Genomic DNA, 13,221 nt, shown 5'->3' with positions numbered 1-13,221 from the left:
GTTTGCTTAATAGCAAAACTTTTCTTTTTTTCTTCCAGTGATTTTAAAAAGTGCCTGGAAAACCAGCCCAGAGGGATGGGGAACCTATAGCTGATGTGACTCCAGCAACCAGAGGACCTCAGCTTGGGGACAGCATCTGCTGCAGGAATAAGGTGTTGTAGGATCAGGCAACTGCATCTTCCAGTCATGGTAACTAATTTCCAATAGAGGAAGAATCAAAATGTGCATGTCTAGACACCCATAGAATCATAGAATGGTTAGGGCTGGAAGGGACCTTCAAAGGTCATCTAGTCCAACCCCCCTGCAAGGAACAGGGATATCTCCAACTAGATCAGGTTGCTCAGGGCCTCGTCCAACCTGGCCTTGAATGTCTCCAGGGATGGAGCATCCACCACCTCTCTGGTCAACCTGTTCCAGTGTTCTACAACTCCTACACCCAGTTTAACATTCAGATCCAAGATATAAAAGATAAATATAAAGTTAGTCTCAACTCGGTGCACTAATTAAACAACATGGGTAGATCATGGCAGGGGTTGCACATCCTCCCTGAGGCTGTGATCTAACTTCACAAAGTCCTTTGCTTTTTGAGAAAAGGAACAGATTTCAACACCCCTCTGTACTCGAGTGCAGCTCGAAGCTGCGTGAGACCGTGGTCTGCCCGCCCTGGTCTCTGAGATGGCAGAGCGTACCAAAAGAGAAGAGGAAATTCCAGCCCTACTGCAAACTTCAAACAGAAGAAATTTGCTGCCTGATGACTCTCTCAGGCCTCTCTCCGAAGCACAGCGACAGATCCCTGCGGAGAAGGCATATTTACATTTTGCACGTAAAAATCTTTATCATCAAACCACTGAAAGGAGTTAAATCACCTGTTTTGCTACCGACCTCCCCAGAACCCAAACCAGATGCCTTAAGCTACGACTCTCCATCAAGGGATACATCTCTTTGGTAAGTCCTTAGCTGAAGCAGGAGTAGCGTCACCCAACGACGCGTGGACCCGCGGCACTCTTGGTCCATCATGTTGGGACACCTCCAAGCCTACCTGTCACGAGGAAGCTGCACCGGCCGGCGCCCGCCTCGTTGATGATGTTGCAGTTGTAGACCCCGTAGGTGTCGCGGGAGAGGCTGCTGACCGTGTACTCGGTGGAGTCCTGCACGTCGAACTGGCCAGTGCGCAGCAGCTTGCCGCCCAGCCGCCACTCGTAGGTCAGCACCCGGGTGGGATACGCCCTCAGGACGCGGCAGCTCATGGTGATGCTCCGGCCTTGGCCTTGGCGAATCTCCAGGAAGGTGGGCTCCACGGCAGGGGGGTCTGCAGGAGAAAGGGAGAGCAGGAGCGTGGTGAGACAATCAGGCGCGAGGGATGGAGTTACCCAGCTGCTGCTGGAAGGCGAGAGCACCGCATCCGTGAGAGGGGAGCTCGGTAACGGTGACTATACAACCTCGAGAGATACCCACAGCTAGGAACAGAGGTGTACACATCCAAAGCATTGCATCTGCCCACTGATGTTTTCTGATGAGTACTTGGAAGAGGTTGCCCAGAGAAGCTGTGGCTGCCCCATCCCTGGAAGTGTTCAAGGCCAGGTTGGATGAGGCTTTGGGCAACCTGGTGTAGTGGAGGGTGTCCCTGCCCATGGCAGGGGGGTTGGAACTAGATGATCCTTGAGGTTCCTTCCAACCCAAACCATCCTGTGATTCTACTTAAAGACACTGTGCTGCTTCATTGATGTCATCACTCAGGATGCAGCCAGAGGTGCCATGCCCCTGCAGTCCAGGAGGCTCAGCCCTCCCAAAGGAACCACAGACTCCCACACATGGGACTTTCTGGAAGAGGAAGGGGGAGAAAAAGAGACGCAAGCCTTGACTCAGTTTAGATAAAGCACAGAAGGCGAGCATGACCCTGGCACAGAGTTGAGGCAGCGACTCCCTGTTCAGTGGGGGACCTAACTTTGCAGTGGCAGCAGATGGATCAATGAAGCAGCACAGACACCCATCCACACTCCATCCTGGCAGCTCCCTTCAGGCTCTAAGAAATATAAAGTAATAGGTTAATCTTTTCTATGCACTTAGGTGGTAGTTTTGATATTCCAATAAGAATAGAATGGGCTGTTTTCCCTTAACTTGAATTAAACTGCATTTTAAGTAATTTAGATTTGTAGCTACAAAATCTGACAGACTTTTGACTCCAGAAAAATACAAAATTAATGAAATATAGCCAATATACAGTGTATGCAAAAACTTAACTTCACCATCCCGTTTGCTTTTTGATAACTTAATCAATGCAGAAGAATAAGGGCAACCTGGACAGAAAAATGTAGGCACTCAGCTCTGGTCAGCACAGCTGTTTAGCTCATGTAATGTGCATGAAAACAAAGCATGTGCTTGGACTGGGATGCAAAACACTGAGTGACAAGACATTCTGGCTCTTTAGAAAACATAGATCATTTCTTAGCCCATGAGAAAGAAGAAATCCTGAAAGTCTCCTTTGCCAGTAAGATACATGAAATTTTTGCATCCATATTAACAGAGCTGTCTTACAGACATAAACCACAAAAACATAAAATCCCTGACAAGCCCTGCAAGAGAACAATCTTCAGATTCCACACCATGCTCCTTTCAGAAGGATCTCTCTTTTACCGTTGTCTCTCCAAGAGCATCTCACCCTCAGGTTCTTCATTGGTTGGTACCTCCCTCAAAGATACCAATAACCTTCAGACTCTTCATATTTAATTCATAGAATCCTAGAACGGTTTGGGTTGGAAGGGACCTCAAAGATCATCTAGTTCCAACCCCCCTGCCATGGGCAGGGACACCTTCCACTATACCAGGTTGCTCAAAGCCCCATCCAACCTGGCCTTGAACACTTCCAGGGATGGGGCAGCCACAATTTCTCTGGGCAAGCTGGTCCAGTGCCTCACCACCCTGAGTGAAGAAAATTCCCTACATAATGGAAGCTGTAAACAGATTCCCTCAGCTCCTGTAAATTAGGAACTGTACTTGCACATGTACTGCTGCTCACCATCTCTCAGAGAAGAACGCAGCTAAACACAGAGTACTTTTAATTAAAGTAAATTTTGGAGACTGTCATATTAAGACAACATTGCTTAGAGCTCATGACATCCAGCTATCTGTAGCTCGCTACAATAATCACCTTTTAACTTGTATTATGACCCAAGTTTGGAATTACTGGGACAGGACTACCATGATTTGGCAGCAAGGTGAGCAGAGAGGCAGAGGTGGTGAACAGCATCAGAGGTGGGACACAGGGCTCAGCGGTACAGGCTGATGAAACAGCAGATTATTAACTCTGAAGACAATTGCCCCTGACTGAAATTCCCCAAAAAGTAACTAGTGAAGAAGAGATGATGTGGAAACTACCAATTCAGAACCCCACTGATCCCAGTCTGACCTTTCCTCTTCATAGATTAAATATCATATGGCTTTGTATAACTTTGAAGCTGGATTCTTAATTGGTACATGGACTGCAGTACAGTCACAGATAACTGCAAACAAAAGACCAGAAATCCTAAATCCTCAATACAGCAAGCCTTCTTTCCACTGATAATATCCCCTAATTTTGTGTCATCAGAAAAATCTCACCACAGCGTGACTATTCTTTGTGCCCAGCTACAGAATAAAAGCATTAAAGAAGACAAATTCTTAAGAAATTCCACTAGTCTCTCTCTCCAGCCTGATGTTTGCCCTTTCAACACAACCCAATAGTGGCTTCTTCTGCCCTCGCTGTACAACTTCTTCACCTTATTCTGCTTCACTAATAGTTTCCCAAGGCAGTAGCTTTGCAGGGAATTGTTGGCGTAAAGATAAGAGTTATTCTTGGGAAAGAAAATGTGCCAGGTCTTGACTTTCTTCTACGGGGGAGCTGTTTAGTGAGTGAAGCCTGATCTGCCTTTCACAGGTTCTCATATTTTCCTCTAACCAACCTGTCCTACAATTGCTCCTGCTTTCCAATACCTTCTAAATCACGATATATAACAGATACCAGAGAAATTGCTAATCGAATTTCCTAATATTTACTACTGTCCCAGAGTAGTAATAATTTCCTAATATTTACTACTTACCACCCGGAGAAGTAAGCTCTACAGTTTTTCTTTCCTTTCCACTGTGATAATTTAGCCTGGAGAAGAGGAGGCTGAGGGGAGACCTGATTACAGCCTACAGATACTTGAGAAGGGATGGGGGGGAGGTGGGGGAAGGGCTCTTTACATTAGTGATGGGTGATAGGACAAGAGGAAATGGGTATAAGCTTAGTCAGGGGAGATTCAGGTTGGATGTTAGGAAGTATTTCTTCTCTGAAAGGGTTGTCAGCCACTGGAATAGGCTGCCCAGGGAGGTGGTTGAGTCCCCATCCCTGGATGTGTTTGAGAATAGGGTGGACGAACTACTTAGGGATATGGTTTAATGGGGATTAGGGACGGTTGGACTGGATGATCTCTAAGGTCTTTTCCAACCTAGAAATCTATGAATCTATGAATCCATGAATTCCATATCCATAGCCTCCTCAGCCCTATGGCCTTTACCCTCACAGCCAGCACCATAATATACTTTAAATCCAGGTAACATTATCAAAAACTCTGAGCCAGACATTGATTAGCCTATAAAATAACACAACACAGGGATGCTCAAACAATATCTGACTGAAGCCCCTCCTGGCCCAGCATCCTCCACTGGTCCTGAGTGCCTGGGGGACAGGGAGAGCACAGAGGGCACTGGAGAGCTTTGGGACAGGAACTTTCCCAAAGTTGTGTGCGTGATGTGCTAAATAGACTTTAATGGATTATTTTGCTGTCGTTTTCTCCCGTTACTTACAAGCCCCTTCGATGTCTGAACATCCAAAACTCGTCTACAATTTGTAATAATGCCCTCCTTTTTCATTTGTTTTGCTGTTTCCATTTGATGCACCACATTCAGTGAACAATAATTCTCTGTTCACCTCTCCGTGGCAGCTCTGCTTTAATGACTTTTAGCAGACATTGGCATTCAGTCTCCTCTTCCTCCTTCCCCTGGTTTATTTACTTACGAGATACTTTAACCTTATAAATAGCTTTTAAATGAAAGCTTCCCCTGCCTTTAAGGTCAAAATAGTCTTTAAAATACAGAATTTCCATCTATCCCTGAACAGATGATACCCAGTGACAGGAAAAGAAAATTAACTTGGTTGCTCATTTCAGAGTTACATTTATGTAGGTAGTAACTTCAATGGCAAAACAAAAGGATGATAAAAACTACAATATATGACAGTGGCCAGAGCTAACAGTTTAATTTTCTGGTTTTTTTTGGTGGTTTTTTTTTTTGTTTTTACAAGAAAGTGACTTCACAGCCAGCAAAAGTGTTAATGTCTCAGGCATCTTCCAAGAGTAATGATGCTCAGAAGGAAACTTAGTCTGTAGCTGTTTGGAACTTACACGTGTTTAATTCATTTGCATTAGCTCTTCCCCAAGGCTTGAGCAATTTGATTTAATTTACTTTGCTGTACTTACTCCTATATTTCATAATTCTAGTATTAGTTTTTGAAAAATATATGAAAAAGGTGTGAAGGGACTACAGTTCATTCTCTTCAACAATTATCTTTGAGAAGCAACTAGTGTGAAGTCAAAACAGGCTTTATATTAACGTTTAATGAATTTTTTAGCCTAAGTACATTCATGTCTTAAGGATTATAAAATGAAAATGAAGGCTCTCTAGCTATCAAGAGAAACAACAGCAAGGATGCTGGTTTGTTTTAAACCAGACAGCTGCTGTTCATGGTGTGGATCATATCATGGTCTTTATTGTAAGATTTGCTAAGGAGAAAACGTACCATTCAGTGAATTTATTTTGACTGCGTGGCCTTGAGCAGAGACTCTACCTGCTGATTTGGCTTCTCCAATTTGCATTCTAGCCTAAGAAAATTAATTAGCTTCTCTCTCCCAGCTCTAGCAACAGGAATAATGATGAAAAACTGATGCCTCTGCTTCAGTTTCTGTTGCATTTGTGACCACTTTTTATTTGATCCTCCCAACAGAAATTTTATTGTAACAGCAATCTACGTCAGCTACGGAGGAGTAACCTTAAATATTCTTGGGGTAGGGTTTGCACCACAGTGAACAAGACCAGAAAATGATAAATCAGGTCAGGTAACACCATCTGATCAGGGGGCTGAGGGTGGAGGTGGGCAGGGGACCACACCGCTGCCCTGCAGACCAGCCCGCGATGGACTGGGCGATGTGGGAGGTGGGACTCACACCCTCCCAGCTGGGGAATGGTGCTAAACCACTGCATATTTAAAATGCCAGCAAAGCTAGGACGATTTAAGCAAGCGGTGTTTCCAATATCTGATTGAAACATACTGTAAATTATTTTAGTGCCTGAGGGATGTGCAGTGGAAAGTCAGAGTCATTCTAGCTTAAAAAGGCAGCCTTTCTTCTTTCCTTTTCTTTTTCTTTTTGAGTTATTGAGGGCATGTTTGCCTGTGAGGGAAAGTTACTTGCTAGGATTTGTATCCTGCCTGGTAATGAAGGCCTGAGCTAGGCAGTCAATTTTATTTTTTTTTTATTTTGTGTCTACGCCTGTGCTTCTGATATATCATTCCTAGGCTCTGAAAATTACTCTCAGGAAAATTGTGTGGCATTTCTTCAACTTCCAGCAGAGGCAGCACTTTGTCTCCCAGGCCACATTAGCAAGTATTTTATAGGTTACAAAGCAGGTATTACATATTATGTTGTTGGCAAGGGGGTTTGTGTGCTTTGGTAACAAAAAATGATTTATTAATATATATGTGTAAATATACTAGAATTAGATGCCTGAAAGTCTTCTGTCTGATATGTGCTTGCACACATCAACAGAGTCAATAAAACATATATAATGTCTATTCAAATATTTTAATGGGTTTTACCTTCCTCCAAAACCATTTGTTCTGAACCTAAAAATACAGGAAGTCTGTGTGCTTTTGTTTGATATACAGCTCTGCAGAATTCCTTGGCAAAGCTGCTCAGAGAAGCCACACTCCTGGAACCCCTGTGGCAGACAGTCAGTAGACCTGACAGTAAAGTTCTATTTTTATCTGTGGTTTTTTGTTTGTTTGTTTTTATTTTTTTTTTAAATTAAAATAAGGTACCTCAGCAAAAGGTCATAAAAAAAAAAAAACAAACAAGCTCCCGTGGATTAGGGTGCACAGGTGTGGATGGGGGGGGTCTTCTTGTGTATTAGTGAGATTAGTGAGATTAGATTATCTCCTAATTAGGAGATACAGGGAAAGAAGAAAGCTGAGTTCACAGTACCCGGGATGTCGTCAGATGTTGGTGTGGGCTCCCAAAGACACCCGCTGCTCACCCTGACCAGCAGTCTGGCACACTGGGGGGGCATCGCTGAGGATTTAAATCTGAATCTGGCTAAGAGCAGCTGCAGAAGAACACTGCAATGTTGAGTAACTCCGTAATAACAACCATGCACGTAATTAATTCATAGAATCGTTTAGGTTGGAAAAGACCTTGAAGATCATCAAGTCCAACTGTCAACCCAGCACTGCCAAGTCCACCACTAAACCATGTCCCTCAGTACCACATCTACACGGCTTTTCAATACCTCCAGGGATGGTGACTCAAACGCTTCCCCGGGCAGCCTGTGCCAAGGCTTGACAACCCTTTCGGTGAAGAAATTGTCCTCATATCCAATCTAAACCTCCCCTGGTGCAACTTGAGGCTATTTCCTCTTGTCCTATCACTTGTTACTTGGTAAAAGAGACCAATCCCCACCTCACTACAACCTCCTTCCAGGTAGTTGTAAAGAGCGATAAGGTCTCCCCTCAGCCTCCTTCTCTCCAGGCTGAACAGCCCCAGTTCCCTCAGCTGCTCCTCATAAGACTTGTGCTCCAGACCCTTCACCAATTCACTGCCCTTCTTTGGACACACTCCAGCACCTCGAGGTCTCTCTTGTAGTGAGGGACCCAAAACTGAAGCCAGTATTTGAGGTGCAGCCTCACCAGTGCTGAGTACAGGGGGATGGACACTGCCCTGGTCCTGCTGGCCACCTTCTTTCTGACTCAAGGCAGGATGCACTTGGCCTTCTTGGCCACCTGGACACACTGCTGGCTCATACTCAGACCAACACCCCCAGGTCCTTTTCCACTGGGCAGCATTCCAGCCACCCTTCTCCAAGCCTGTAGCGCTGCATGGGGCTGTGGTGACCCAAGTGCAGACCCAGCACTGAGCCTTGTTGAGCCTCATACAATTGGCCTCACCCATTGATCCCCCCTGTCCAGATCCCTCCGTAGAGCCTGCAAATTCATCAGTTGCAAAGGAAAACCCAGTTCCTAATGAAATCCAGTCTAATGGAGTCTCATCAAGTGGTGCCTTTCAGGAAGGAGATCTTGGAGCTGCTGTGGCTATTTCTCTGAAAACAGCTCAGTGTTCATTAACGGTGCAAACAGCCGGTCATGTCCAGAGCCAACTGAAAGGAAGAGACCTAGTGAAGCCATCGTGCAGCAGGTTTAAGGTAAATGTCAGGAGCTATTCCTTTAGAAAAAGTACTGCAGCCACTCGGAACAACTCATTGCCATTTTTTGTTCTGGAGGTCAAAGTCAGAAGAACAGAGTCAGACCCGGCCGGGCACGATACGCCTACGAGCGGCTGTTGAAACTGGTGGTGGGAATAGAGCCCCCAGCAGATCACTGGATGCTGAAACATGCTGGGGGAAGATCGCTCTATTCATCTGCACTGCAGGACTCGTTACGACGCTGGCAAAGCCTCACACGATTTCCACCCCTCCGCAGTCGTTATTCCCACGTCTCTCCATCCTCCAGCTGTTCTTTCCGGGCACCTCCAGCTATTCGGAGGATAATTTTCATATGCAATTGAAAACTAAAATGAAACGGCGCTTTACGCTTTCCAGGTCCTGATTTGGTTTTATTTAACGCAGTAGAAGACAAAACACCACCAAAAAATAAATTCAAATCCGCTTCCTGGCTACCGTGGAGAAGCAGCCAGACTGACGGCAAGGGTTGGAGAGCGTGCTTGCTCCAACAGTGCTCCTTTCCAAGGGAGCTGTAGAAACACTCAACTGGGACCATTAAACCGCTCTCGAGCCAGCTCTGCTAAAACAAACCATCCACTAAAACCCTCTGATGGGCAAAGGATGTGCCAAGAAGCATGGATGGGAGCAGACAGCAGCTCTGCCTGCGGCATCCACCCTGCCGTGCTTCTCCAAGGATGAGCCCACCAGACCCCAGGACCCTTTCCCAAGGAGGCAGGGGAAGGAGCACCACCCTCACCTGCCCACCACTGGAGAGATGCCCTCGCTCTGGGCACTGCAAAGACTATCCGAGTCAGTCCTCTCTCGGCACTGTATAAAACCTCTCTCAGATTTGGGAACGGTGGAAGTGCTACGGAAGCGCAGACAGGTAAATTCTTTAGTCTTTACAACTCGTTGAGTGATTTACAGCTGCTGTTATCCCTTTATACAGGCAGGGCATGATCCCTGTGAAAATGCCTCTCACAACTTCCAGAAGTAGGTGGATGATGGAGCTTCTCAACCTCCATCTGTCTGCATCTTTTCAAAGCTAAACCAACACTGTGTTTTTCTAGAGAAATAAAAATCACACCTGCGCAGGTTTTTAAAAAAAGTCCCTATAAACTGTAAGCAGCGTTGTAGTTTAAAGTTAACTGGTGTGGGGTTTGGTGGCACAACTGAGAGTACAGGACATAACATCCCCTCGGTTCCCAGAGTCCTGTGGAGGGTGGCTTTGGGCAACCTGGTGTAGTGGAGGGTGTCCCTGCCCATGGCAGGGGGGTTGGAACTGGATGATCTTTGAGGTCCCTTCCAACCCAAACCATTCTAGGATTCTATATATACATAAATAAATGACAAAAGTAAGTATAGGCTCTATTTTGTGAAAAAGTTGAGAAAACCTAAAAATGCTGAAGAGCTAGTCAAAGAAAAAAACAAAAAAGAAGAAAATACTCTTTTGAGGCAATGGGAAACTTCCCATAGTGCTGGCCTTACAGATCTTGCTTGGTCTTCTAACCAGATAGAAAATTCAAAGGAATTTCATGAGATCATAAAGGTACACTTCAGAATTTATATATTTCTGGAATCTATACTACTCAAACTTGTGCTTTTACTTAACTACTGAGTTGGACTGAGTGAAACGTGACGGCCAGGACACAGAAATGACCAGACTAGATGCCCAGAGAGTTTCAGGAAACTCAAGTACATAATGATTGTGATCCCCATGAAAATGACAACATTAATTTTCCAGCCAAAGCTCAAACACAGATATTACAACCTCAGGTAATAGATTTATTTCAGTGAAATGAAAACGTTACGTCCAGAAATATAAAAAAACCCCAACATTGGAATATCTACCCATAAATCAAAATAGAATTGCAAAACCAATCTGGAGCCATGCATTCACAAATTCACAAATTTCCATGGAAAGTTGATTCCAGATAGGACACCACTGATGTTTTCTGAACCTTTTGGACCAAGGGATGATCACTGAGCCTTGGCATGGTCAGGCAGGAGCAGTGCTAGGGAACGGAGAGAACATTCTGCTGGGCACCGTTGGTGCTCCTGGCTACCTATAGCACCATTGCCATCACGCAGAATACTGGTAAATGAGCTGTCCTTCTGAAGCACACCTTTGGTAATTAGAGCTAATTAGGATAGGCAGCTCCTAGACCAACAAATGGAGAAGGGAACATCCAGCAGTGTTTATCAATCCTTGCTTCTACAACATACCACTGGCACTAGAAAAATACCCTAATAGGCAATTTTTAAAAATCCACACCTACTACAAATGACTACACTCCCATCAGTCCTTAGAAAACATTTCTGATGTAGGACATATCTTGGTGCTCAGGCAAGGTGCCCAGCTGGCACGACTAGCCAAGGTGCTGCTGGTGTCACCAGGGATACAGCCATGGACGTTAGCTGAGCATCCGCCCCCAGCTCTTGTTCAATTTCTGTTTTCCTTCCCAGAAATCTTCATGAAGCAGTTTTTAGGACACCGCCACGGCAGGGATTGCAACCATCTGATAACACACGAAATACGACAGCACCAACAAACACAAAAACATTTTCCTCCGAGCCTACCAATGCTCTGTGTTGCCAAATTCAGTTTATAAGCAGTAATTACTCTGGAAAAAGGAGAACAAGAGAGGTGCATCGCCTTAGCACGCACGGATCTCTGCGAGCCGGGAGGAGGAAGCTGAGGATTATATTGCAGCCAGTCAGGTAATTGATCTATTTATTTTAGGTTATAGCAGTAAATTTATCAGCCCTACCCATGTACAAAGGGTGAGACAAATAAAAATCTACTTTTATTATCCAGCTTTTTTTTTTTTAAAAGGAAAAAAAATAGCTTTTTCTCCTAATGAAGCTGAACTTCTGCGGAGATACTTAACTGTCGCTCACAGAGGATGCTCTAATTGACAATAAATGAAGGATCTAACAATTCTGGAGGTAGAGAGGACTGTTCAGCTGTCACCTCAGAAGTCTGGGGGGGACATTCACACATTTCCCCCCTGGGAAAGAGGTCAGGGATGGGCATCGCTCTGCCCAAGCTGCAATATAAGGGTGATGCAGTGAGTCTCTCCCAGGCTCTGACCAGGTGTCAGTTATGGTGGATGCTCCATCCCTGGTGTCAGGTGGTGGATGCTCCATCCCTGGAGACGCTCAAGGCCAGGTTAGACGAGGCCCTGAGCAACCTGATCTAGTTGGAGATATCCCTGTTCCTTGCAGGGGGGTTGGACTAGATGACCTTTGAAGGTCCCTTCCAGCCCTAACCATTCTATGATTCTATGGAGAATTCCATGGAGGAAATAACATACCAAAACAGAGAAGCTCCTAAATCTATCTCCTTCCAGAGAAAAATGATGATGTGCATATCAACTATCTTTTTTTTTGTTTTCCCCATTCTACAATTAATGTTAAATAGCAGTTTTCATGGGTAGTGGTCAACAAGAACTGTCCTCAACACATCTGAATGGAAAATCGACTTTCCCTAAATAATTTTCTTTTCCATCAAACTGCTATTTTCTTCTTAGAAAGCCAGGATCAGCTGAAGCTCATGTTTCTAATTAGTTTTCAGCTGATTTTGGTTAAAACCAGTAGTGGTTTTCTTTGTTACAGAATGCTTGAACACCTCGGTGGGGCAGGTCTAACGAGATCCTCAACGAAAAACTCACTGTTTTCTGCTCCAGGACTCTTAATGGTACAAACGAGACACGGCACGTGGGGATGGCATCCAGCGAGAGCTGGCAAGGTGAAAAGAGGAGACACGAGCTCACAGCAGCAAAAGGTCACGCGAGGCACAGATCGCCGGCAGGAGCCTTTCTAGGTGCTTTTCATACTCTTTTAATGTACTAAAACTGAAATAACAGCAGCCCTGTGGGGAGGCTGCACTCCACGATGTCATGTGAAACCTGTCTGACATCCTAGAGGATGTTAAAAGGGTAAAATCAGCAAGAAAAAGGACATCTCTCAGATTTATCATTCTTGTCCCGACTTCCAGCCAACATCCAGGAGGAGACATCTCACAGGGGACTTCTGGAGAGCTGAGTTTCAGGTATGAGTGAGCCACCATCCCCCTCCAAAGCACCAGGGAATGCTCCCAACAGAGCTATAAGCCAAAACCACATATTACCATTCAGGGTCATTATTATAGGGATGCACAGTGGATAATTTTGGTGAGCTCCATTAGGGCAGGGAGAAGGTGATCTGTCCCCCTGGATGCAGACAACACCTGCACGAAGAAGCCAGGAGACCTGACATAACTTGGGTTTTATTCCTGGCACAGAAAGCGTTCCGCAGCACCAAGACCGACTCACGCTTCTTCCAGACATGGGACAGCAGGCATCAGACTTCAGATTGTGATGGAATCTAAAGTTTTCCAGCTAATCTAAATTTCAGACCTAACAAGGTCTAAATTTAAAATTTGATGGATTTTGAGTTACATTTCAGTGTAATTTTTTTTTTTTTTTTTTTACATTGGCTACTACAGCACGTGTTAGTCCACGATCTGCAGAAGGATTTGCAATCACAGAAGCCTACTCACCACTGTCAAGAATTCAATAATTTTGATTTTGGGGTTCAAATTGCACCCACTGGCTGCAGACATTTGCTGGGATTTTCCTGGCTGATGCCTCTGTCCTCGTTTAGCTTCTTGACAGGGCAACAAATGCTCCGAAAGTACTGAACAAGCAGCAAGCATCACACAGCAGCTCTGAG

At 45.0% G+C, this 13,221-nt stretch overlaps 1 protein-coding gene across 1 annotated transcript in view; it reads right to left on the bottom strand.

The window, feature by feature from the left end:
* The window catches only part of MDGA2 (MAM domain containing glycosylphosphatidylinositol anchor 2), a 403,898-nt gene that overhangs the window by 81,064 nt on the left and 309,613 nt on the right, over window positions 1–13,221 (bottom strand). The window contains exon 9 of the mRNA XM_086613247.1: window positions 1,040–1,309. Coding sequence (XP_086469373.1) covers window positions 1,040–1,309 — 270 coding nt within the window. The remainder of the gene's footprint in view (window positions 1–1,039; window positions 1,310–13,221) is intronic.

Source organism: Tauraco erythrolophus, chromosome 6 (assembly GCF_009769465.1).
Source record: "Tauraco erythrolophus isolate bTauEry1 chromosome 6, bTauEry1.pri, whole genome shotgun sequence".
Taxonomy (NCBI): domain Eukaryota; kingdom Metazoa; phylum Chordata; class Aves; order Musophagiformes; family Musophagidae; genus Tauraco; species Tauraco erythrolophus.
Note: the sequence above shows the minus strand (reverse complement) of the source record. Positions and strands in the feature narration are given on the sequence as shown.